Source organism: Dermacentor andersoni, chromosome 11, assembly GCF_023375885.2.
Source record: "Dermacentor andersoni chromosome 11, qqDerAnde1_hic_scaffold, whole genome shotgun sequence".
Lineage (NCBI taxonomy): Eukaryota > Metazoa > Arthropoda > Arachnida > Ixodida > Ixodidae > Dermacentor > Dermacentor andersoni.
In genome coordinates, this window is record NC_092824.1 from 100954109 (window position 1) to 100981840 (window position 27732).

The window sequence follows — 27732 nt, forward strand, 5'->3', positions numbered from 1 at the left end:
TTGTGAGCACAGGAATTCGCACTGTGCATTGTATATTAACACAGACGTCAAATTCCTTCACTTAATTAGAAATTAACGCAGTGTCCTCAAGTGATTGTGTGAAGTATACTGCTTGCATCACAAGTCAGCCTAACAATTCAGAAATTGTGCTAGAACATTCACAGTCATTAACAAAGCCATTGTGAATGGTCTGGGCAATGAAGAGATGGCTGCAATTGCAAAGCTATTTACCATGAAGAATAAACAGACCACTCAGAATTATGAATAAGCAAATAACGGTCATAAGATGGTGTAACTAGTGTAAATCAAATTTCTCATATAGTACCGTTTGTTTTGGAGAGACAATGATATAGTATGCGTTACTAGAAAGCTCGCATTTTAGCATGAGGCCTTATTTTCTCTTAGTAATAATCGGGATATTTTTTTCGTGCGACATTAGATAAACGGTTGAAACTTGGTACGCCTCATATTTGATTCGGGCTTCGAATAGAAAATTCACTATTTGTAAATAATAATATACTTTAACGGTTATCGAATATTTGAAAATGCAAACTGTATCAAAGAAATCAAACGAAAAGTTGAGCAAACTTACAATAAACTCGATTCCCGTGGCTATAGCTAGTAGGTATAAAACCTGAGTTATTACGCAGAGGTGCAGGCACATTTCTCAGGCAATCACACCTTAACGGCTACCGCAATCATCCACACTCTACAAAGAGTACTGGCTGTGCAAGCAAACGGCTTATTGGGTCCTGATGCTCCATTTGTGCTTTTAATAGGCAGTGCTTCATAATGTTCAATCCAATGACAGAAACGTTCTAGTGGTACCAATGTGCGATCATTGTGTCATAATATCAACTAAAAGTTCTTCATTGTTCGAAAACTATTCGAGTATGCGATATTGGATTGAGTATTCGATATTGGAGGAATTAGAGGGCACTAAATTGGACATAATCGGACTCAGTGAAATTAGGAAGACAAAAGAACTATATACAGTGCTAAAGAGCGGGCACGTCCTGTGCTACCGGGGCTTAGCGGAGAGACGAGAACTAGGAGTCCGATTCCTGATTAATAAGAATATAGCTGGTAACATACACGAATTCTATAGCATTAACGAGAGGCTGGCAGGTCTTGTTGAGAAACTTATAAGAGGTACAAATTGAAGGTCGTACAGGTCTACGCCCCTTCATCCAGTCATGATGACCAGGAAGCCCAAAGCTTCTATGAAGACGTAAAGACGGGTCAAGTCAAAGCAAAATACACTATACTGATTGGCGATTTCAATGCGACGGTATTCAAGAAGCAGGCTGGACGCAAGTTAGTGGGGGAATGTGGCATAGGCTCTAGGAATAGCAGGGGAGAGTTATTAGTAGAGTTTCCAGAACAGAATAATATGCGGATAATGAATAACTTCTCCCGCAAGCAGTATAGCCGAAAGTGGACGTGGAGGAGCCCGAATGACGAGACTAGAAATGAAATAGACTTTATGCTCTACGCTAACCCTGGCATCATACAAGATGTGGACGTGCTCGGCAAGGTGCGCTGCAGTGACCGTAGGATGGTAAGAGCTCGAATTAGCCTAGACTTGAGGAGAGAACGGAAGACACTGGTACATAAGAAGCCAATCAATGAGTTAGCGGTAAGAGGGAAACTAGAGGAATTCCGGATCAAGCTACAGAACAGGTATTCGGCTTTAACTCAGAAAGAGGACCTTAGTGTTGAAGATATGAAGGACAATCTTATGGGCATCATTAAGGAGTGAGCAGTAGAAGTCGGAGGTAACTCCGTTAGACAGGATGCCAGTAAGCTATCGCAGGAGACGAAAGATCTGATCAAGGAACGCCAATGTATGAAACCTCCAACCCTACAGCTAGAATAGAACTGGCAGAACATTCCAAGTTAATAAATAAGCGTAAGACAGCTGACATAAAGAAGTACAATATGGATAGAATTGAACATGCTCTCAGGAACGGAGGAAGCCTAATAGCGGTGAATAAGAAACTAGAAATAGGCAAGAATCTGATGTATGCGTTAAGAGACAAAGCCGGCAATATCATTACTAATATGGATGAGATTGTTCAAGTGGCTGAGGAGTTCTATAGAGATTTATAAAGTACCAGTGGCACCCAAGGTGATATTGGAAGAGATAATAGTCTAGAGGAATTTGGAATCCCACAAGTAACGCCGGAAGAAGTAAAGAAAGCCTTGGGAGCTAAGCAAAGGGGGATGGCAGCTGGGGAGGATCAGGCAACAGATTTGTTGAAAGATGGTGGGAACATTGTTCTAGAAAAACTGGCCACCCTGTATGCGCGATGCCTCATCACTTCGAGCGTACCGGAATCTTGGAAGAACGCTAACATAATCCTAATCCAGAAGAAAGGGGACGCCAAAGACTCTAAAAATTATAAACCATTCAGCTTACTGTCCGCTGCCTACAAAGGTAATCGCAAATAGAATCAGCAAGACCTTAGACTTCTGTCAACCAAAGGACCAGGCAGGATTCCGTAAAGGATACTCAACAATAGACCACATTCACATTATCATTCAGGTGATAGAGAAATGTGAGGAATATAACCAACCCTTACATATAGCTTTCATTGATTACGAGAAATCGTGATATTTATTCGAAACCTCAAACAGCCATGGAGGCATTACGGAATCAGGGTGTAGGCGAGCCGTAAGTAAAAATACTGAAAGATATCTACAGCGGCTCCACAGAAGCCGTACTGCATACTGCATAAAGAAAGCAAGAAAATCCCAATAAAGGAAGGTGTCAGACAGGGAGATACGATCTCTCCAATGCTATTCACAGCGTGTTTACAGGAGGTATTCAGAGGCCTGGATGGGGAAGGATTGGGGATAAGAGGTAAGAGAATAGGTTAGTAACTTGCGATTCGCTGATGATATTGCCTTGCTTAGTAACTCAGGGGACCAATTTCAATGCATGCTCACTGACCTGGACAGGCAAAGCAGAAGGGTGGGTCTAAAAATTTATCTGCAGAAAGCTAAAGTAATGTTTAACAGCCTCGGAAGAGAGCAGCAGTTTGCGATAGGTAGCGAGGCACTGGAAGTGTTAAGGGAATATATCTACTTAGGACAGGTAGTGACCGCGGACCCGGTCCACAAGACCGAAATAATCAGAAGAATAAGAATTGGCTGGGGTGCGTTTGGCAGGCATTCTCAGATCATGAACAGCATGTTGCCGTTATCCCTCAAGAGAAAGGTGTATAACAGCTGTGTCTTACCAGTACTCACGTACGTGGCAGAAATGTGGAGGCTTACGAAAAGGGTTCTACTTAAATTGAGGACGACGCAACGTGCTATGGAAAGAAGAATGATGGGTGTAACGTTAAGGGATAAGAAAAGAGCAGATTAGGTGAGGGGACAAACGCGAGTTTATGACATCTTAGTGTAAATCAAGAAAAAGAAATGGACATGGGCAGGACATGTAATGAGGAGGGAAGATAACCGATGGTCATTAAGGGTTACGGACTGGATTCCAAGGGGAGGGAAGCGTAGCAGGGGGCGGCAGAAAGTTAGGTGGGCGGATGAGATTAAGAAGTTTGCAGTGACAACGTGGCCACAATTAGTAGATGACTGTGCTAGTTGGAGAAGTATGGGAGAGGCTTTTGCCCTACAGTGGGCGAAACCAGGCAGCTGCTGCTGCTGCTGCTGATGATGATGATGATGGTGATGAAGAAAATTACTGTTCGCAAAACCCCTGCCTAATAACATTGTCATATAGAGGAGAAATATACTGTCCATCAATGCCACTGGGAATCCGATTCATCCACAGACAGCAATGAGTGGTCACAATTACGGTGCAATAGAAAGTTAGTTAAAAGCCGGAGAAATTGCTGAAATCTCAAAGCAGGCCTTCTTCACTGCGATCCTTTCATGACGCACCAGAAAGGAAGCCCGTACGCTCCATCGGTCCTCGTGCAAGACCACGTCAACCGAAACAAATAGTGTCCCCAAAAGCGCTCGACAAAGAATGCGGCCTTTTTATCCCTCGCATGAGGATACTTTATTTGATCTTACACAAGACATGAACTGCAGCAGAACATGTTTCGTTTCTGGGAACGAGAGCGTTTTCGGAGTACAAAGACCGCGATTTGCTTACCTGAGTGAAATTCTTTTGTAATTCGCCGATAGTAGTTCTGTCATAAATATCCAGTATGTTGCGCCTTTGTTCCGGGGGTGTCGTCAGCTGTAGATAGCGAAAGTTGAGTGCGTGATTGGCAATACGAATAACAAGCTAGGAAGTACAGAAATAAGAAATGAGCGGCATGTTTACCAGACGGCATGCATACAATGACTTACGCTCTATAAAGGATAGCCTATCCACTGTGCGAAAATAGGTCGGAGCAATAAATGATAATTGTATTGCATGCTATGATCGCCTGCCACGGTGGCTGTGGCGCTTCGCTGCTGAATACTAGGTTGCGGGTTCGATCCGTGGCCGCCAAGGATGCATCCGATGAGGTGGAAGGCTGAAACACTTGTTCATTAAGTACTGGGTACATGTCAAAGAAAAGCACATGATAGCGCCTGTGTTGCATTTGAACACTAATATCAATCAATCAGTCAATCAATCAATCAATCAATCAATCAATCAATCAATCAATCAATCAATCAATCAATCAATCAATCAATCAATCAATCAATCAATCAATCAATCAATGGTGGTTGTGCTGGTGGTAGTGATGAGTGCAGGTGGGGTTAGCGTATGGAGACCTGACCGGCAATTGCTTCATCTTAGGATCTATTTATATGTGATAAATGCCTGTCAACATGAGTCGATCTGTCTTTTCTCTAGCAGAAATGCAAGTAGAATGGAAGACACTTCCTTGAGAATTCTCGGTGGTCCTTCCTTGATAATTAAATGTTCTGCCATCTCCGCGAGAGAAACCTCTTCTCAAGCGGTCCAGAAGTCTCTTCCTTTGAGGAAAGAACGCTTGCAGGACGAGATGAAGTGCTCTGTATCACTCAATTCATTGCACTCAATGGAAGATGAAGCATCAGCACGGCCGACATTAAAGAGCAATAGAGGCGTGTAGGCTGATCTTGTCCTTACTTTACAAGAAGGTGGCTCCTCGGCGACTATGTCCCTTTACGAGAATGTGAGGATCTAACAGCTTCCAAGGTGAGCAAAAGTGGCGACGAATTGTCTCTTTACGAGGTTGGTGATTCACCGGCATTCTCACTGCTGGCTGCCTTGGAGGTGAATCACTGGTAGGAGTATCTGCTCTTTACAACCATAGTTTGCAGCAGTATAGTTGAGACCCTCTTACAGAAGTTCAAAGGGCCCTGATGAAGGCCAGTGGCAGGAGGAGTGGAAAGAACAAACCGCTAGCGGTTCCTTATTTGCACAGGGTTACACATAACCTAAAGAAGGTTGCAAGCCGTAAGGGCATAAACATGGTACCTGGCGCGCTGGGTGTTGCATGAAGGGTAGGGGCATCACACGCGACACCATACGTCACCCTCGCTCTCGGAGGTCTGCGTTATCCGCGCCTTCCTTATCCGCTCATGTTGTCACATGCGTTCTAACTTCACGTCGGTAATCGCTGCAAAGAAATTAATGTATAAAAAGACAGAATATATTCGAAAGGAGAAGCGTTGGCGGTAGAGAGATTCTAACCTATGACCCCAACGCTCATGAGCCGAGTGTCGTTCCCACTGAGCTAAACCAGCGCCGCCTAGATAGGAGGTCTATGCACTCTGCTTGATGACTTCATGCTCCTTGAACAGAGATGTTCATTGCCAAGCCCGGAGTGATGAAAGCGGTGACGTAAACATCACCGCTGCTTACTCGGGAGCTTCTCCGTCAGATTCTGCGGCAGTCGGGCAAGGTATCATGACGTCACAGATCGCATTGCGGTGGCCTTGTGCTATGTATGAAGCGTTGGCCAAGTCTCTCAATGCGCTCACTTGCCTGGGAGGAGTTCATTACCCGAAGGACGCCTCGGTGGCGTTCAAGTGGACATCAATGCTGTCGCATGCACAACTCATAAGTGCTTAGATGCCCTCGTATTTTTTTTTAATCAAATGAAGAGGTAGCACATGTGTAAGTTTCACATTTATATTGTTGTTTACTGTCTTTTTAATTTATAATATGTATTAAAATATCGTGCGGTATAGGTACTTCTTTCTTTCGAGATGTATAGGCGTCTGTGAATTTCGGCTGTCTTGTTATGCTATATTTTTTGCGCCCAACCTTGCAATGAACCAATCGGGACTGCGCTCGATCTTTCTGTGTATCTCTTGTGTGGTTTTCGCTTTTCCAATTTCGCGATTTTTTCAATCAGATTATGATCTGCTCTTTCGTTGCCAGTGAGACAACATGTGAAGGCATCCACTGAAATGTTATCTTAATTCGTTTTATTTTTGCCAATTATTGTAAATGAAACCAGTATTTTACGACAGAACTTGTTTGAAGGCACGCCGCGAGGTAGTTGCCGAATTGTTGACATCGAATCCATGAGGATGAAGGTGTTCAGTGCGTATCCGTTCTTAAGGCCACAGCGACAGCAGCACACTGCATAATAGTAGAAGAGACTACGTGGTACAAATGGCTAGACCAGCCAACACCGAGAGGCGCAATACGATACTGAACGACTCTGGCATCAGAATCTACGCTGGCCGATGCGTCCGTGTTGGCCGGAGGATAGAGGCCGCAGTTGTAAAATTCACATCAGTGTAAAGTGCGCGCTTTCTTATATTACTGCTTGTGGTCTGATTCGTGGACCAGTTTCTGCTAACATGCTAGCGCAGAATGTCTGTTTAGAAAGGTAGGCGAGAGAAGCCATTTTATTCGTAAGACAAAGTTGCACCATGCATGAATACAGACGATGCTCTCGTAGTGGTAACGCTGAAAACGGGACCCTCAGAGGTGGAGACAGTCGGCTCATCAGCTGAATAATGCTGTCAGGGTCGTATGCATATTGTCTTGTCATTTGGTGCAATCATCCTCACCTCCTCCGCAACTGCCACTTTCAGCTGAAGTGGGCCCAACGCAAAACGTGAGCCTCTCTCATAGTTCTTTAATTACGTCTGTCCAGCGTCAGCGGGATCCCTCCTATGCCTGATAACTTCCTTAATACTCCATCAAAGCATTTGCCGTCCAAGACAGGTGCTATCCTCCGTTATCCTTCGCAATGACACTTTTACATAATATACCAATGGTCATCAGTTTAAGCACTACATGACTTGGCGAATTCCGCTTATTTGGCACATATGATGTCGTCGCCCTGTATATCTCTGTTATGCCTGTCACGTTTAGTTGTTCGTTACGCCCTCCTTAGCTTTCTTTCTAGGCTCTTTGGTAATCTCACCTTTCAATGAATGCCCGTACACTGGGGCATGGTAGGGAATGAGCGGGCAACACTGAAGCAAGAACGTTCTTGATTGATGCCTCTGAAAGGGAGCACGCATTGCGTTCTCACGAAAGGACACGGATGCCATGGTCGTTTCTTCATGCGGAACTGCGTTTGAGCACTAGATTCAATCGGACTGACGCCACAGGGAACTGCACAAGTGCGACCCAGAAATAAAGTTTGGTATGCATCCAAGGTATAACAAAACCTGGAGTGTGATGCACCAGATTCACCTTGGTGTCGCGTTCACCAGGTTGAAGTGACACTAATGCAAGTTGTGAACGCTGTCAGGTGCTAGAAGCACTAGCACGCGTGTTTGGAGTTTGTCCTCGTACACGCCCGCCAATATTAAACTTTCGACTCTTCAATAGCACACGTTAACGTCAGACCACTATCTCATGACCGTTTTGGGTCGACAGCCGGACGCACACAGTGCAGTCGTGATTACAGCTTCTTATAACATTTACTAGCAGTGTGTCTTTCCATTTTACAAACAACTCGGCTGCACGCACGGCAATAAAGATGTCGCAACGCGGTGGACTGGAATGTACGAACTTATACTTCTCTTCGTTATCATCACTTATCTTATTCCGTGCACCCCGATCCCCTCGTGAAAGAACTGCCAGAACAAGCAATAGCTCAGACCGACTTCTCGGCCTTACTGTCACTAAATTTCATTTTCTTTGTCTTTTTGTTATCCGAACACTTTCGGCCAGGTATACTGGAACCGGTAGAGGGCCGTGATCAAGTGGTTTTCGTTTCAAATGTACGTCGACATAAAACTATGGTGACAGAAGGGAACAAAAATGATTCTTACGTTGGCCAACTGTCCTTCAAAATCTACGAGCGTGTCAGCGAGCCCAGATAGTTCCGTTTCGGTGAAATTTGGCTTCATGAGTTCCAGCGCCGTCTTTACAACCTTTTTGTAAGCCGTTATTATCGGCTCATTTTCTGTTGAATTGGGATGAATTAGCTGATTCCTACCCACCGTTTCAAAATATAACTGGTCTATCTGAAAAGTCAAAAACGTTGTTGATTAATTCACACTGTAAGTTTAATACTAGAGTTTTAAATCCAGAATCTCAATAACTTTGGTAAATGTCCTATGTTCTGAAGGCCCTGATGAAATGCAACATGGAGACACGACGTTGCTTAAGGTTGCGGTTGCTTTGAGGAGCTTGACGTAATGCTAACAACGCAAGAAAATACTCCACTCATGAAAAGTATTGCTCAGCGTCTTCTAATGCTACAATGTCAAACCCGGTTATAACGAAGTGCTTCGACCGCTTTGGGCTATGCGGTCGGGTGGATGATAAGTTTCCCTATCGTGAGGTGCTACTGTTTAACGAACACTTATGACACATGCGTCCTACGCAGACTTATTACCTGTGATTGAAGAAAGAAATGAAAGGAGAAACGTCACTTAACGTGCCAAATAATAATTTATTTCGCATAATTACCTTCGCGCAAAAATAGTATTCTTAGCTTTTAGTTTCTCAGCGACCTTTCGTATGGCGTTCTCGACGCACGAAACAGACTTTCTGCGTGCTTGACAAATGATACCTTACCGCAATATTTAATATCTTAGGCCATATGCACACGCGCTGCCTCTGTACAGAACTGCGGCAGGCATGCCGGAAGATCTCCCGTTTTCGCATAGCGTTTTCGCGTACCATGCTAGAGAGTATGACATTATTATTAATGTGGCAACAAATTAAGCTCTTAGAGCGTTTTTTTCTTCGCCAACTCATCAAAAAATCGAATGCTTTGGCATCAACCAATCTACTAGGTCGAAGTCAAAACAATCTTCAGGCTCGGTGCTGCTTTTCTAGGCCTAGGAGCGTCAAAAACAAACAGCTGACTTTAAATTAAGGACGAAACATCGCTAATACTTTGTGCCCAGCGTGATATTATACTAAGGGATGACTGATTTTATCATTGATGTTTTGTTGTCACAGTCGAGAGCAAGCAGCTAGCAAGGTCGAATTCGGATAGATGGGGGAAATTTGTGCTATAGTGGGTTTTGGCTGGCCTTTGCGTTGCGATGTTACGACGAAGTCACTGCGGATTACTCAGCGGCATAAGACGCATACGCACGTGTGCCTCATTTATTACGGTAGCGTATCACGTGTCACGCAATACTAAACTGTATATTAGGCTACCTATGTTCGAATCCAGGTCATTATCTTGGCTTTTTGCCCAATACCGATGCACTTAGTCTACAGCCGAAAAAGCGGAGTAATGATCGTAAAGAAATTCGGAATCCTACGCGCTGTGAGGATGTGGTTCAGCAAAGCCCTAAACGGCGTTTGAAGAAGTCTGCTCTTCTTTAGAGAACATTCGCAAGTAGAGCGCGCAAGGCAAAGTAGAACACATTTTTCGCCGTGAAACGCCTCGCAGAACGTCAGCCTAAATTGTGGAGCTCGAACACAGGGATCCCAGGCACGACGACGAAATGACGACTGGGTATGACGACAACTGTGGGGTGATGACACTTTAACAACAATCGGATAACAGGATTAGTATGACGACAATGGAGTAGCCACGAAGGCACAATCATGACTTTGTTAGAAAGACGTTATACCTGCGATAGAATGGTGATAATAGCGAGGCGACAATGCATAACGACACCTGAATGAGTACAACAGTATGACGACCATGGAATGGTAACAATGTCATGACGACGAATGTATGACAACACGATGACGACTATGACATGATGAAAACGGAATGACTATTATTAGAATGGTGACGATAGTGCGACGACGACACTCTGCCGACGACGCCTTGTCGTCAACGATCTTCGGACACTAGAATGGCTGCGTTGGCGTGACGAGAATAGGATGACGATCATGGAAGATCGTTGACTGCATGACTACGATGGCATGACAACGGAATAACGACACTGAACGGACAACTACTGTATGGCTGCGACACATTGGCGACAAAGGCACGACACGACTACACGATTATGACGCCGTGACGACACTGGTATAACGAATGCGGAACGACGACGTTGCATTGACGAACACGGCGTGGGGACAAAATCATCACGACGATACTACGACAAAAGTGGCATCACTACGACAAAATATTGGTTGCGGAATGACGATGGCCGTGTGAAACTGAATCTCTGACGTCGACGCAATGGCGACAACGGCAAGATGACAACGGGATGACGATGACGGAAGGTCGTTGACTTCAGGGTTACGATGCATCACTAGAACGGAATGACGACACTGAAATGGCAACGCCCGTTTGTCGGCGATACATCGACGACAAAGGCATATCGGCGACTGCATGATTAAGACGATGGGACGACATTGACATGATGATGATGGAACGACGATCACGCAATGACAACGACGGCGTAACAAAATCACAACAATATCATGATAGAAGCGGAATCACTACGACAAAGTGTTGGTTATAGAATGACTATGACCGCGTGCCCGTGAATCGTTGACGACGACGCAATGACAATAAAGGCATGACGACTATGGGATGACAATGACGCAGTGACGATGAAGGAACGACGATGACAGTATGACGACGAGGGCTCGAAGTAGGCGGCGTGATGACGATATGACAACACAGTGACAGCGACAGAGTCAAGAGGGCTGAAGGATGACGATGACCTGACAACGAAGTAATGATCAGAATATTTGGCATATTGCAATGGCAATGTTGCAATATGAGTCAAGACGGCTGAAGGATGACGATGACCAGACAACGAATTAATGATCAGAATGGCATTAAGGCTGTAAAATGACGACCACGGCTTGACATTGATGACGCTTTGGTGTTGGAGCTCATGTCCGCGCTTACGCGCATCGCCAGCCCACCTCAGGCTGCCTAGATTTGCACTTGATCTGTGGTTTCTTTCAGTATGGACGGTATACTGGCCAATCATGCAAAACTATTGCTAGAAGCCATTATGGATGAGAATGGCCCGACGATAACAATACTTTCAGCGTGACCCATACTAGAGCTGTTCGGCAGAACAGGAGGCCGCATCAGGCTGCAGCAGCAGCAAAAAGTCAAAGGAAGGAACATAGAAAACGTCGGTATAGAACGCGCGCATGCACTGAACGCTGTAAGCTGGCGTGTTTATCAAGCCGATTTATGAAGCTGACCGGCGATACCCTGGCGGGACAAGAAGCTCTCGTCCACCAAGACGATGAGCAAAACGTGAACAAGGTGAATGCTGGAGCCAACGTTTCGACAAGTGGACTTGACTTCTTCAAGACCTTGGCCTTGAAGAAGTCAAGTCCACTTGTCGAAACGTTGGCTCCAGCATTCACCTTGTTCACGCTTTGCTCATCGTCTTAAATTTCCATCTACCGCAGTCCCCGTCTTTTCTCTCGTCCACCAAGTACGTCGAGCAGCCGTGGCCAGTCGAGTCCTGGAATGAGGACACCACCCTCTCGACCTCAAGAGCAACGACCTCGATGGTCGAAATAAACGCTATCTCTCCCCCTCTCTCTCTCTCTCTCTCGCTTGCATTACGATATGTTCAATTTGCGATTCGTCTTAAATAATTAATTGTTCATTACTCTATGCACGCGTGTTTTTCGCGTCAGGTTTAGAGCCTAAATTTATACACCCATTTTCGTTAGAGTAGGGTTTCAGCGTATTGCAATATTCTGAGAACTACTTTCTTAGTGATAATAAATATCGGTTGAAATATTTTTCTCGTCGTTCGTGTCTATTCCTACGTATAAGCACTGTTTGCGCGTTTGTGCATTGAAACAGAAAGAAAGCAGGTGCATTTCATACCGGCTTCTCGTCAAAGATTTCTTACCTGAACCACGTAAGACGTGAGGTTCTGGACATCTCTCTCAACGTAGAATGGCAGCAAGGTATAGATAGGGATGGTATTAAGCACGTCAGTACAGTTTCCTATAACGGTAGATATATTTTTGTCTGCAGGATCTATAGGCCACTGACCAAATCCTGAATGATTCATTATTTTGGACAGAACTTTAAGTTGATCTTCTTTTGCCGGAACTTCTGCGAAATTGAGAGAGCAGGCAGAAAAGAACTGGTTTGCTAGGCAGACTTGAGGGTCGCCAGTTGTGGTACACATGGTGTCCCAGATATTATGAACCAATAAAAAGAAAAAGAGATGGAATATTCCACCCGTATAAGACCAAGAAATGCTACCTAAAGACTTGTAGGGAAACGGACAGTAGTTTTAATTCCTGGCGTACAAAAATTTTCCTAAACGTTATCTGAGTTTTACATTGTTGTTCTAATATTAAAAATCTCAATTAAGCTACTGTAAACAATCACAGACACGTTTAAATGGGATGTTTTCACCAAATTAGTCAACCGTGTCTACCTTCTTTCGGCAAGTGGCAACTGACCCCAAATATGAATAATATTATCACGCGACAGCGACCCCGCGCACACTATAGGGTGCGTTCATACATGGACATCAAAACATCCTAATGCGCACGGGACAGCAGCGCCATGAAACAGTCTCTGTGGGAAAGCAAGCTTTTCATCTCTTACTCTGTCTACGGCGGCAATAACAGCGTGCGTTTTTTTTAAATGGCCTAAGCATTTCTATGCCTACCCAATGAGGAAACCTGTCCGTCCGTCCCTTCACCCTTCCCTCCATCCGTCCGTCACGTGAGACAATCGCTTTCATGACAGCGCCCGCAGCAGCGAGCGGATTGACCTTCGAGCTTCCTTCCGCTTGCATCGTAATTGATTTCTCTAGTGCCTAAAATTTTGCTAAGTAGCTTCCGAAATTGATAATCTTACGGAACGTATAGCAATTACGAATTGAACCCAACGAGTTCTCGAAACAGCTTCATTCGGAGTGAACGTGAAATTAACTCAAGTTATTCTTTAAATATTTAATCGTTGTTCAGCTTGCGGCAAAATGCACTTATCGTTTCACTTACTTTAGCAAACGAAACGCCTTCTCGAGTGGCGCAGGACAGATACAGGTGGAGCACCAATGCATTTCGTCGCACGACTTCGGAACGCGTGTCTGGAAACTCGTTCCGGCCTTCCAAACTCGCCGTCTCGCATTCGTAAATTGCGATATGCAGCCTAGATTGATTAGTTAAAGCGTTATTAGTGAAATTTAATTTACTCGGCTATGCAATCCCCTTTTACATGCTAGCATTACTTGCCTCTACGAGTAATGCAGATAAAGGAGTATGCTTGTGGTATCTGCTACCGACTATTTATGAAAATTCTATGAAGATAAAAAAAATTAATATTTGTAACAGTAGTTGAACTTGCGGTGCTCTACGCCACTTAGGCGGAGGACAATGCGTTTCTGACATTTTACATGTTTGTTAAGGTACTCGTAATTTAGGTTGAAAAGAAAAAGCGCTACCTTTATTTTTTTGCAATGTCTTCACGACGTTCAGCTCTCCGTGTCGCACATTCTTCAGCGCCTGGAGTTGACCAGGTCTGCCCCTCATTATCACTGATGATTGTGTACTCGTTACTGGAAAGCTATTCTGAACTCCGCTAGCTCTAGTAATGGAGATCAATTATCAAAAAATCGCCATTCGCGACATTGACTATGCTTGTCTTCAGCTGGAGGCTGCCGTTAATTTGGTACTCACGATTTAGTCACAGCTGATGAATTTTTTTACGGCTGTACGGGAGTTCGTAAGAGTAAACACACGAAGCACGCGAACGTACGTATGTACGTACGCACGCAGGTGCATACGGCATTCGTGCGAGTAAGTATACGTAGACTCGCCAGCGAAATAATTCGGATCGCAGGCCTGCCGAGCTATTCGTTATTCATGCGCGCAAACAGAAATTGACCAGCGCACTGAAAAGACTGCAATCTTAAGTTTGGAATGCAGAACTCAACTTCAAGCTGCAATCGTAGGCGAATTAAAAAAAATACCTTTATAGCGGAATCTCTGCTCCGTATATTTTTTCTCTGGGAGTAATTATATCGGAAGTACAAAAGACAATCAATTTCCATAAATTGTTGCCTTTCAACAGGTTAATTTCAGAACGTTCGACGTACCGACACAGGCATTGTAGGCAGCAGCAAGCTTGTCCGTTATATTTTGGTTCTGCTCTACGAGCGTCATGTTTCCGAATATATCTGGAAGCAAAGAAACAAATAAACATGCGAAATTTGCTCGAACAAATCGTCAATGCCCGAGCCTTTTCAGCACATGAGGACAAAGCTTTTCTCAGCTTGTGCACAAAGAGAGTTCACTGCACTGGGTCGTACAAATATAGCGGCCACAAATTTATACCCTGGGTAAGAGTTGAATGTGCAGTTTCACGTGAGCGCGCTGGGCGTTTTGTTAACACAAAGTTTGTGGTTTATGATGTTTCGGTTTGGTGCCTCCCTATCAATAGAGAGAGGTAGATAAAAGGGTGGTAGGAATGTTAACCAGTCAGGAGTCCGGTTCTCTGCCCTACACTGAGGGAAGGAAGAAGGGGAATAGAAAGAAGGGAGAGAGAGAGAGAGAGTAGAGTGACGTGCAGGGAAAGTACTACAGAGCCAAAGGTGCTCACACAGGCCAGACGTTCTCAGGAAGCACAATATTGTCTTCGCTGCTTTCTGAGCCGATGATCGGTGGGGACGGTGTTGTAGTATTGTCTGTTCATTCAGAGCACGATCGTCTAGTTTTCTGAATGCGTTGGGCATACATTGTCATTGCGCTTCAAATTGAGGAGAGTGGCAAAATAGGTGGTCAATGTCCTCCCTGTAAAAAAATCTCAACATCCTAAAATACATGAACCTATGGGCGCTACATATGAGAAACAGCATATTCCAATATATAACATGGGCAAGTTCAATAGGCCATGAACGCATGGGGATTCATAAGTTCATGTAAAAGAGTTGGATATGCGCGTATTCTTCTTTTTTCTTCTATGGGGAGCTGAGCTTCCGATCTACTATCGGATGTTCTTGTGCTTGATCCAAGGCTGAGTTCTGGCACAGTTTCAATGTGCCAATGTCGCGTCGAGGTTGATAAGCAGACGAAATGCCCTACGCGAATAAAACCAAGTGCATGTTGTTTATTCTTGTCAAGAAACCGCCAGTATTGTTTAGTCACTGTCATTTACTTAGTAAATAAAAGCAATTACTTAACATTTTCGTCGTTGTTCTCATGTAACTATGCCAATTAGGAGTTGTAGAGAATCGTAAGATGCGTAAAGAATGAAGCGCTTCCAGCGTGTTACACGTCGCTAGTTTATTTTACTGTGCAAGTAAAGAAAGGCCGCGAAATAGGAGAAATAGGTGACTTATGACTGCGCCGAGCGGAGGCGACAACAGCGTGCGCGTTCTTTCCACGAGGCGCGAAAAGCTCCTGGCGATTCTTGCTTATCACGATCCAGGGAAAGGAAGTGCTCGGCTCGGTAAGCGTGAGTTGAACAGCTCGCTCTCACCCGCTGAAACTGCTTGATGGCGCTGCTATTCCATGCGCATGGGCACGTATTCACGCCGTATTTTTCATTTCTCACAGGTTCTCGCTATTTTCCAGAAAAAATAATAGAATGCTGGGTTTTTTTACGTGTAATAACCGTGCGTAGAATATGAGGCAAGCCATAGTCGGGGGGTCTCCGAATTAATTTTGACCACCAGGAGATTTTTAAGGTGCCCTCAATGTGCGGTACACGGGCGTTTTTTGCATTTCTCCCCCTTCGAAATGCCGCCGCCGCGGCCGGGATTTGATTCCACGACCTCTATAGCTTAGCAGTGCAAGCCGGAAAAAGTAGACATGCCATCTGCAAATAGGCGGAAACACGTCTTTTTATCGCGTCTAACGACTCTCTACAGCCACCTAATTTGCATCTTGACAATTAGACAAAGTAAAAAAAGTTAGATAAGTACATTTAATTAAATATTCTAATGTCAGGGAAGGAAATATTACTGGCGGTTTTCCTAACTAACCTCTAAGCTCGCACTTGGTCTTATTCACGTAGAATCATGCGCTTTTTTAAAAGAAAGATAGAATGCAGGAAAAGACAAGGAGCTTGGCTAGTGTAAGTGCCAGTTGGCTACAATGGTTGGTCTGGAGGAAAGGTAAAAGGAAACAAAGATAATTGAAGAAACAAAAAAAGTAACAAGAATTCAGACAATAACGAGGTGGTACGTGCTACAACTTTCCAAGTCCTTCGCACAATTCACAAATCCTCAAGAACTTGAGCCCAACATTTAAACTTGGTGCATGATAGCATGATAGCTCAAACACCTTGATGGCAGATCCCATTTTAGTCGAATTGAGCACTCAACGAATAAATTTCATACTCTCGTGGCAGATTTCACGCTCACAGAAGGAGTTTAATCTGTACGGGGTGTCCCAGTTCACGTTAGCCAAGCTCTTAAATGTAAACTGTGAGATATACGAGGACGCACCCGATGGTATTCTGTCAGCAGTGACGTACCCCACCAGAAGCATTCGTCTTTCATAACTGCACTATCGATAATTAGATTAGGTTAATTAATTAACTTTTTGATTACTAAATGTAGGGCGCAAATTTGGATAGAAAAGTAATAATTGTGTTTTAACATACCCGAGTCCTTTATTTTTCAGTTTGCTATGTCTCACGTGATTATTTTTTGCGCGTTATAGCGAACACTCTCGAAGTATGAAAGTATTCGCATGGTTACGCGTCCGGCCCGCCGCGACACCATCGGTCCCAGGCGACACTTGGAATAAAGAACTCTGCTCAATGCCGGGCTCGGCAGCATCTTGAAAGTGGCGAGACGTCGGCAACGCCGTTGGTCACCGCGAAATGCGAGCTGCCTTTTCCGCGTGAAGCGCGGAGTCAATGCAACGCACTCGCGGCATTGAGGAGGAGGACAAAGGTTGTCCTACGACGCTGCTGACAGATTGGCATTGGCTGCGTTCTCGTATATGATATATTCTATTCTTCAAGACCATGGCTAACGTTAGCGAGGGCACAATGTATATGGGTGCCTCACTTTTCAGAGTGACTTGCAGTTCATCCCGCAGCAGGTAAAAGTTCCCGGTACTCGACTTGTCGTCTGGTATTTCGTGCTTGTCAATCCACCCGCCGCAGGCGTACGAGTAGAAATCGTCACAAGGCTCGACGCTCGTGTTCAGCGACTCGTTTATCAGCTTTGCTGGAAAGCAAATTGTGGCGTTAAGGTTTTTGTTAGAGCAAGTTTTGAAACACAGTCGGGTACCGTGGCTTTTTCTGTTCTAAGAAACAAGGCATAGATAAAGTGAACATTAAACTTTTTTTGAATTTCGTACGAGCCACGCGACAAGGTCGATTGGATATAATGCATCGATTCCTACATGCTGCTCTACATTTTTTTACTAGTATATTATAGAGGTATCTGTGGTTGCGTTCGAACACTACGGTGTTTTAAAGACTTCCATTATTTCAAACACACGAGTAGCTCCGAAACGTAACTTTATTCAATCTGAATACGCGGATAATCACGTGCCGAATACTTTTTATGAGGTAAAAAGGAAAGTGACGTTGAGCGTCTCAACGTACACTGAGGTCTATGAGAGTCCCCGCAGCAGGGGGTGACTACGGAGTAATTTCGACAGCTTGTTCTTTTTTTTCTTTAAAGTGCATCTAAGACCCTTTTTTGATTTCTACCCATCGTCAGATTGGTGATACCGCGTCTGGAAGTTGAGCCCGGCACCCCGAGCTGAGATAGGGAATCCCGTATGAACACTGAGGCGTCGCGGCCGTCTTATAATCGCCATGATTCAGGGGCACGATTATTGAGGTCCTTTACAGTGGAATTATTGACGCTTATCACTGCTTCTCCATCACGGCTTTAGAGATAGCTGTCTACGCGCAGCGTGTTTCTTGTCATATTATATTTCACGCGCCTTTTAGGATTAAACAGTGGTGCCTGATTGGTTACACTTGTATTATTCGCCGTGTGGCTAGTCTATTTCACTTTGTGCTTTATATACAGGGCACTTTTTTTCCAAACATTCTCGACTTATTTCAGCTGCAATTACCTGCAATGTGCTTGTGGGTGTTTTGTTTAGTATACCGAACTTACATTTAAAGAAAATACATACCGGAGAGTAAGAAAGCACATAATGACACCTTGGAAGCCTTCAACTGAGAAAGATGGGGGTGAAAGCTAGAGAACGGTATACCAGCGAACATAAACAGTCACCACAAAGCTGCAAGTAAGTTATTTAAGGAAACACCAGTAGATCATTTGTCCCTGCGGCGTTGCCTGTTGGGGCATCCAGATGGGTCTGCCTCGCCATGGGATTAATATTCGGGAGTAAGCTTGTCGAGGAACTGTTTACTGTACGTTAAAAATCGAGGAACCTTGTGAAAAAGGAAACGTGAACAGCACAGCTTTATGAGCCTAGGGTCAACGCTCTTTTGGCCTTAGTTGGACTTCTGGTAAATCTAATCCCTTCAGTATACGTATACACACGCATGCACATGCACAAACGAACACAAACACACAAATATTGCTCTGGCGCATGCCAAGTACGTCACCTCGTTCGAAACAGACGGCCTCACAACAGACATTGTAGCTTCCTAGATGGGAAATTCAAAAGAACGAACACAGGCATCAGTAACAGGAACAGGTATTGCCACACGTGCATTGTATGACATTTTGCCAGTGACCACTTGCACGAGATTGCTGCTGCATCGGGTTATCGCTCTAGCTCAAGTCGCCCTTGCGGCCCTTGAAGCTTCGTGAACATTGCTGTGAATTCGATAGAGAGTTAGCCGGGTATAACCAGATAGCTGGAATGACGCCTATACTGTAGCAAAAATATCGAACCTGCATGAGTGTACCTCTGTTCTGCAAAAAAAACCTAACTTTCTACACGATACCTGAACGTATAATGTCGGCTCACAGGCATCTAAAAAACCAGACCGACTTCTTAATGAAACGGTGAATAATATTGACCGATTCTTTGATTTGCTTTACTTTCTCTGATTGAGCCATTCGGTGTGTCACTCAGGGTGTGCCCATTCCTGGGCTGTTCGGCAGAATTGGTCCATCACACTGGCACGCAATATATAGGCACAGAATACTTAAATTTTGCTTGATACGTGCCGTACTTTTCACCGCATATGCCTGTCATCACGATTTTTCCCTCAATAAGCATCACACATCGCCTTTGCCCATGTGACGTCGCTGCGTAGACGTATCATGGAGCGCTTTCACCTGAATTGGAGTTTGCACTTCGGCGTGCTTGTGAATGATGCAGTTCCTCAATTAAAAAAGATCACCGCCCAAGCACTCCGTACAGATGGTCAAACAGCGTAGCTGAAACGTGCGGCCCCGGATTTTATCACTAGGTTAATCCCGACCGTTCATTATACGACGGCTTGTTAAGCCGCCGAATCCTCGGTATGCAGTTGCTGCTTGCGCTCGGCTGCACGAGCCTGTTCTTGGGCCTGGGCTGCAGCATCGGCACAGCGTAGACGAGCTGGTTCCCGGTTATGCTCGCGGCGTTGCTGACCAAAAGCTGCCTGCTCCTTAGGAGTACGTGTGACGCGTGACCCACACACTTCGGAGCCGGAGAGAAACTGCTGTGCGCGCGCTCGGCTGCGACGGAGAGCAATGACGTGACTACTGGCGCAGCCAATCGCGTGCCTCTCGTCCTCTTTTTTACTTTCCTGCGCGTGCGCACAGGATTGCACCAAAGGAGTTTTCGGCGTACATTAGACAGACGGACGGACGAATCGGCTAGCCATATACAACTTCGCTGTAAATGTGCATGACAATAAGGTCGGGACCTTTGTGGTCAATAAACAAGCATTCGATGAGATTACAGGTTGCATACGATGAAAGAACAAAACTGTGCTTGTGCAGCTTTTGATTAAACACTTTACTTTTTCGCCCTTGGGTTGCCACGCGTTGTGACACGAGTACGAAATTACATAAAGCATGAGGGCCCGTTTCATAGAGATACTACAATATCGACTTTTAAAATGTGTCGTCCATAATCCTTAAGCTTTGCTTCGCGTACATATATGTCAACGTGTGCGTTGGATCTGCATATTCCTTTTATTTGTTATTTCATACAATATACCTCTGATTCACTTATTGCATTTCTGAAGGATATTAGCTTCACACGAGCGGGATACCGTAAGGAATAGATAACATAGAACAGCCACCCTGCAGGTTCGCACTTCGTGTTAATTTGGATGTTGGGGATGGGTGGGAATTCCGAATTGAAACTAACAAGTTCTCAAAACACGTTTGTTTTGAGTGAACTTGAAGTTTACTCAACTTTACTCAATTTACTCAATTTACTCCATGAATCTTGCTGAAGCAGGAGTCACGGACTGATGCTGCATGACAGCATTGCTTTTCTAATTCTGAGCACCTTGCCATAGTCATATATTTTAAGTAACTTTATATATCAGTTCTTATTATGGCACTATACACCACCCTCTTTACTGAAGTCTATCGCGCAATCATCAAACCATACCCACAAGTTTACCATCATCATTCGCAAAATTCTTTAGCAGGTATGTCCTCCTCAAGTATATGCATAGGTATGTCGTCCTCGAGTATATGCAAAATAAACTTACACGAGATTCGAAAATTAAGAACGGGGCTGACAGAAGAAATAGCACACTGTGGTTTATAGTTTGTACACAGGGATAAGGTGCCTCAGAAATGCTGGCCAACGTTTCGATAGGAGGACCTATCTTCGTCAAAGGCGGCCTCGTCATCATCGGCATGTTAGTTTTAAAGGGTTAGTGCAGTGACGTCACGTGCGGGTGTTGTCGGTGACGGTTGGTTATAAAGGGAGAAATTTCAGAGGTAATGTGCTGCCTGACGTCTGTGAGCTTCGTTCCCAAGACGACGGGACAAGAGCGGGAGAGTGGGAAGGCGGGGAGACAAGAAAAGAAAAAAAGAAACGCGGGCGACACCAAGACGAAAGTAAAAATATAAAGAAAGAAGGGGGCATGGCAGGGCGTTGGGGAAGCGAGAGGTCAGGGAGCATTCAGGGGTGTCATTGGCAGCATGTTTTTGTAGCATTATAAGAGCCGGTCAGGCGGTCAGTGCGCGAGCAACACAAAAGACCCTCCCCCCCCCCCCCCCCTAAAAAAATGACTGACTTGAGTAGCATAGCAGCAATATGTCGAGTAATATTGAAATAGTTAAGATGGCAACAAGGAGTCTGCGGTGCAATCTATGGGGTGACTGAAAGGCAGCGGCATGATCTTTCAAGCGGCATTCTTTCAGTGGCATGATCTTTCAGCGCCAGTCGCTCAACGCAGGTGTCGTTACGGGGACATCCAGAAATGGCGATACCGTGGGTTGAGGCGCTGAAAAAAGCATTTGACGTCTGGGACTTCGGAATGTGTTGACGAGGGTGTTTCAAAAAATATATTTAAAAAAAGGAAAAGAGAGGGGGGAACCGAAAGAAGCGGGCGGGGGCAAGTGTACATGGAGAAAGGGGGTCGTACAGTTCATATAAACGTAAAAACCAGAAAGAGTAAATTAAATTTAGTAGTAGGCAGGAAAAGATTATCGGAATGGAAGAGTAGGTGAGGTTAAGAATTAAGATTAGCTGGTGGCAGAATGTGTTCTGTGTCTTGGTTGACGATATGGGATGTTCAGATTTAAGTTACCGCTTTTAAAGATTCTAAGTAGCCACGTGCCAAATTAATTACCGTCGGGTGTAGGCAATTAAACTTGTGTATTAGGTATGATTCCGTATATTTCCTTTCGCGAGGTGAACGGAAATTTGTTTGTAGTATGTAGTGCCTTTCTTTGTCAAATATATGACCATGTTCATTAAAGCGGCTGGCTACTGCTTTAGGTAAATTGTGTTTTGTGTCCCCGCGGTGACCGTTGAGTCTCGTATGAAATTGTTGTCCAGTCTCACCTATGTATTGCTTGCTACAAGCGGCACATTTTAGACATTAGACTACGTTTTCGATGTGCAGGTGAAAGCCGAAGTTACCCTGTGGGCGTAATTTGACGCTGTACTTTTTACTGTAGTAGTAGATTGAATATGCTTGTATGTAGAACACCTGGGGCGGCCAAAGGGACTGGTTCCCAACTTCCTCTATGTCTTTAGTTTGGCATGCACAATAATATCTTTAAAATTAGTGTTTCGTCTGTAGGCTACTCTGGGCGAGTCGGGAAAAATCTTATTATGTTTCTGGTTGCTGATGAGAATTGGGTAGTATTTACTGAGGATGTTATTCACGTTTGGGAGTATGTTTGAGAATTTAGTAGTAAGAAGAGGCGTTGTTGTTCTTGTGATCCTCGGGCTGGGCTTGAGGACCTTTGCTCGATCAAGTTTGGTTGCAGCGGTGTAGGCTATTTGAAGGTCACTGTTTGGGTGGGTCCTGTTTGATATGGTTTCTTTAAGGTGATCGAGTCTATCTATGTAGTCTTGGTCTTCAAGGCAAAGGCAGCGTAGTCGTGTGGCTTGGCCTTTAAAGATGCGTTGTTTGCAATGTCTGGAATGGTGGCTCGTATATTCTAGGTACTGTTCTTTGTCGAAAGGTTTCCTATACAGCGTTGTCTTTAGCCCCCTATTATCAATGAATATTGTGTCTAGAAAGTCTATGCGCTTAATTTAGGATTCTGATGTGAATCTTATTGTTGGGTGAAAAGAGTTTAGAAATGCTACATATTTATTTAGACTCTCTTGAGCATGTCCCCATATTATGAGTATGTCGTCTATGTATCGTAAGTATGTGTGGGGCTTGGCAGTGCAGCGCGATAGGAAACCTGTTTCTAGAATTCCCATAAATATGTTCGCGTAGGTTGGTGCAAAAGGAGTACCCATGCTTGTACCATGTATCTGTAGGAAGTAACTTTCCTCAAATTCGAAGTAGTTATGTGTTAGAGCGAATTCAAGGAGAGTCAAATAGACTTCAGTAGTGTGTTGTACATTGTGTTTAGACAGAGTTTGTTTTATCGAAGATAAACCACCAGGGATTGGAATGCTGGTGTACAGGGTCGTGTCGTCTAGTGTTGCGAGAATTGTGTTGTGGGGTAGTGTGCCTTTAGTATTAATGTCCTCTATAATTCTCAGCAGGTGGGGCGTATCTTGTACAAATGACGGAAGTGCTTTTGGAAAGTCACCAAGGTAGTGGTTAAGGAATGTGGAGAAGCTCTTTGACGGGGTGTTGTTGTTTGATACTGTCGGGCGACCTGGGATAATAGCGGTGTATAGTTCAATGGATGGAATTTTATGAATTTTTGGATGAAGGTAAAAACGCCCGACAATTTTGTTGCTAGGTTTAAGAAATTTGCATTCTGACGGTGTTATCAATTCATCAGCCAAAATGATTTCGGCCTGTTGGTAATTGTCAATGTGTAGGATAATGTCGGATCGTTATCTAGCTTACAGTAATGTTCTGGGTTGTTTATTTGTCTGTAGGCCTCGTGCTTGTATTTTTCTATTGGCCAAATGACTATACTTCCACCCTTATCTGTTTCCTTAATAACAATGTCATTCCGGCAACTAAGATTTGAAATGATATCACTCTCCGACGCAGTTAAGTTTTTACGTCGCTTAGATGTCTTGGATCGGCTTATAATTTCTTTAGTGACAGTTTTAAGGTATATGTCAAGTTCTATGGCATGTTCTTGTTCGGGAGTACAAGTGGATTGGGCTCTAAGTGGTGTCGTCCCGCTGTCTGGTGTGTCTGCGAAAAAGTGTCTGATACGCATTAGTCGGGAGAAATCTGAGAGGTCCTTGTGAAGCTCGAATTTCTTTATTGTGTTGTTCGTGAAACAAAAGTTTTGGCCCTTGCTGAGTACGCCTATTTATTTATTATTTTTGTAACACTGTAATGTATTGAGAATACTCATGGCGCTCTTTGGTTAAATGTGGCCCTTGCACAAGAAAAACCTACAAATCATCATCATCGTTTCGTACAATGGAAGACTAATTCTGGCCAGATGATACATATTTGGTGAACGGAGTGCGGTTCTGAACAGGACAAGCGACGACAGGCCCGAGAGCTGAGTGGCGACCGGAACGTTCATTCGAAATTGAATGCTTTGGGGCTGACCATGCGCAAGCGAGCAAGAAACATTTAGAAATCACGCTCGAGGCATGACGACTATTCTTTGGGGAGAGATATCGACGGTCCGCTGACATGCGATTCTGGACGCTGGAAGTGTAATTTGCGGTGATACGCAAAAAACAAATGAAGACCCAACGCACACTACGGAATATATGTGAAGGAGCTAAATAAATGCCCCGACTCTGCTTATCTCCTGCAACCAGCACCTTTTGCAGCATCGCGATTATGTAATTACCCAGTATAAGACGGCTAGATGAAGAGATTCAACCAATTGATCCAAGTTACGCACGCTACCATGGATTACCCTCCCTCAGAGATCGGTGCATCTTTAATTTGAACATGTCTGGTATCGACCCGGTTTACTATTGCACTGCGCCCATGACAGGTCCACCTTAAGTCGGCAAGAAGGCGACCGAGTAGACGTGTTAAACGCCTGAGAAAAAGGCATAGAAAACTTCGCTTTAGTAAGAAAATTAGTGGCTCGAAGGTCTATATGTGTTGCAATGAGGGCACTCAGGTAGTGTGTCTTTTTTTTTATTGGGTAATTCTGTAGAGAACAACTTCTCCCTAATACATTTGTAGGCCTCGGGCAGATGGACATACATACCAAAAAATTTAGCAATTGGACCTTTGCGTTGAGACGACTGCAGCTTTTATTCTTATGTTATTTGGGTGGGGCTACAAACGCAGCACTTAGTGAGGCGATCGTAGCTGACATTTGCAAGAGTTCGCATGCAGTTGGTGTATGGCTGATAAATGTCGCGTCGAAAACACGGGCGCTTGAACTGCACAGTAAATGTCATTACCCCGAATGATAGTGTCAGAAACTTGCCTTCTGGAGTTTTGGCTGTCGTTGGGATTGAAGATGACAAAAAGGTCATCACGGTGGCTTATCTCCTGCAACCAGCACCTTTTGCAGCATCGCGATTATGTACTTACCCAGTATAAGACGGCTAGATGAAGAGATTCAACCAATTGATCCAAGTTACGCACGCTACCATGGATTAGCCTCCCTCAGAGATCGGCGCATCTTTAATTTGAACATGTCTGGTATCGACCCAGTTTACTATTGCACTGCGCCCATGACAGGTCCACCTTAAGTCGGCAAGAAGGCGACCGAGTAGACGTGTTAAACGCCTGAGAAAAAGGCATAGAAAACTTCGCTTTAGTAAGAAAATTAGTGGCTCGAAGGTCTATATGTGTTGCAATGAGGGCACTCAGGTACTGTGTCTTTTTTTTTATTGGGTAATTCTGTAGAGAACAACTTCTCCCTAATACATTTGTAGGCCTCGGGCAGATGGACATACATACCAAAAAATTTAGCAATTGGACCTTTGCGTTGAGACGACTGCAGCTTTTATTCTTATGTTATTTGGGTGGGGCTACAAACGCAGCACTTAGTGAGGCGATCGTAGCTGACATTTGAAAGAGTTCGCATGCAGTTGGTGTATGGCTGATAAATGTCGCGTCGAAAACACGGGCGTTTGAACTGTACAGTAAATGTCATTACCCCGAATGATAGTGTCAGAAACTTGCCTTCTGGAGTTTTGGCTGTCGTTGGGATTGAAGATGACAAAAAGGTCATCACGGTGGCTAACGTCATGAGATTCATGGCTGTTCTTCTGTCTTCTATACTAATGAAAAAGAACATGAAAGAACAAATGCGGTGTTGAATTCTCAAAACGTGCGTAAGAAATGTTCGTCAGCAATGTGGCCGATATGACCTTTGATGTAGCGGAGAGAGCATTTTCGAACGTCACTGGTGACCTTTCAAGCGGAAGAAATACCTTTGCGCTGCGTTCATATTCTTTCTAATGATATTTGAACACATATGCTACACGTCACCCAATGAATTAATTAATGTATTAATTGCTTAATTCATTTATTCTATAGGATAATACAGGAGAACACAATAATTTTGCTATTCGATTTCTTTGTATATTCTGCTAGAACAAATATACGGAAATTCAATCATTGGATACTGCCAATGAAGGCAGGATCCAATAATTTGCTACCTCATTTCTTCATGTATTCTGTTATGACCGACTATAATGACAAATCATTTTATCCTGCCTTCCACAATGAAAGCATGGCACGAACAGGGCGCTTTGTAAGCCAGTCATGGGCGTGGCTGACGTCTCACATTTCGCTTTTATTGCGAAAGCATCATATGTCCTATGAGGCAGACCGGCGTTTTCCGCCATGAATAGCAGGAAAAAATCATCATTGGCATCTTGCACGTTTGTATGCGAAGATTATAAAGTAAAATTAAATTATGAAGCTTTACGCGCCAAAACCGCTTCCTGATTATGAGGCACGCCGTAGTGGGTGGCTTGGAAAATTTGGACCACCTAGGATTCTTAAATTGGGGTTTTACGAGGCAAAACCACTTTCCGATTCTGAAGCACACACCTGGGATTCTTTAAGATGCACCTAAATCTAAGTACACGGATGGTTTTGCATTAGAACAAGTCAGAGTGTCTTAAGGTGGAGTAAAGTTGATTTAGGTGAAGTGAAGTGAATGAAGATGAATTCAAGTTGATTAAGGCGCATTAAAGTGAATGAAGGTGGATTAACGTGAATAGAGGTAGAATATGGTGGATTAAATGGGATTGAGATATACTAAAGTGAACTGTTGTGAACTAAGGTGGATGAAATTGGATTAAAATAGACTAAAGTGGATCAGAATGGATTAATGTGATATGATGTAGATCGAAGTGGATTAAGGTAGGTGAACGTGGGTTAAGGTGGATTGCGGTTAACTAAGATCCATTAGGATAGATTAAGGTGTATAAATACGGATGAAAGTAAATTAAGGTGTATTAAAGTGGCTCTCTCATGAAATCATGTAAGGATACTTAAGTGAATGTCAATTTATTTAGAATCAGTCGAACGTAATATGTCCGAATTGCTTTCATGGTACCAAGGCAAATGATTATTGCTTGCTACCTTTCATTTACAATTTTTTTACTAGGAGAAAAAAATGTTTTTCAGATTTCAAGCACTGTGCGGGAATCGGTGAAAGCGAAGATTTCATAATCCAGCAAGGCAAAAGCGATGGCACGCTGCAGGATTCAGTCGAGAATGCGTGGCTCAGCCACCACGACTGGGCCACCATGCCGGAAGTTTTACTCAGCATTAAAACATGCTTAAACAAGAAGGCACGACGAGCTGGACCATGTCGACACGCACCATGACACCACAGTACAAGAGACGCTCAGCGAATTTCGCATATAGAGTAACGCGTATACCGTGCATTCTCTCATCATCGTCAGATATGCGCGCCTACGTTCTGTACCACGCGCCTAACGAGTCAAGCGTCTGAATACAACGGCTTATTAGGGTAGAGGCTTGGGCGAGG

The 27732-nt window shown here is 44.2% G+C and overlaps 1 protein-coding gene across 1 annotated transcript in view; it reads right to left on the minus strand.

Annotated features, from left to right (window-relative positions):
• The window catches only part of LOC126539174 (neprilysin-1-like), a 32890-nt gene extending 14010 nt beyond the window's left edge, over window positions 1-18880 (minus strand). Inside the window, exons 1-5 of the mRNA XM_055075120.1 lie at window positions 18843-18880; window positions 17314-17475; window positions 14392-14472; window positions 12184-12392; window positions 8197-8391 (exon numbers count right to left, since the gene is read on the minus strand). Coding sequence (XP_054931095.1) covers window positions 8197-8391; window positions 12184-12392; window positions 14392-14458 — 471 coding nt within the window. The 5' untranslated portion in view covers window positions 14459-14472; window positions 17314-17475; window positions 18843-18880. The remainder of the gene's footprint in view (window positions 1-8196; window positions 8392-12183; window positions 12393-14391; window positions 14473-17313; window positions 17476-18842) is intronic.
• Window positions 18881-27732: the final 8852 nt, after the last annotated feature.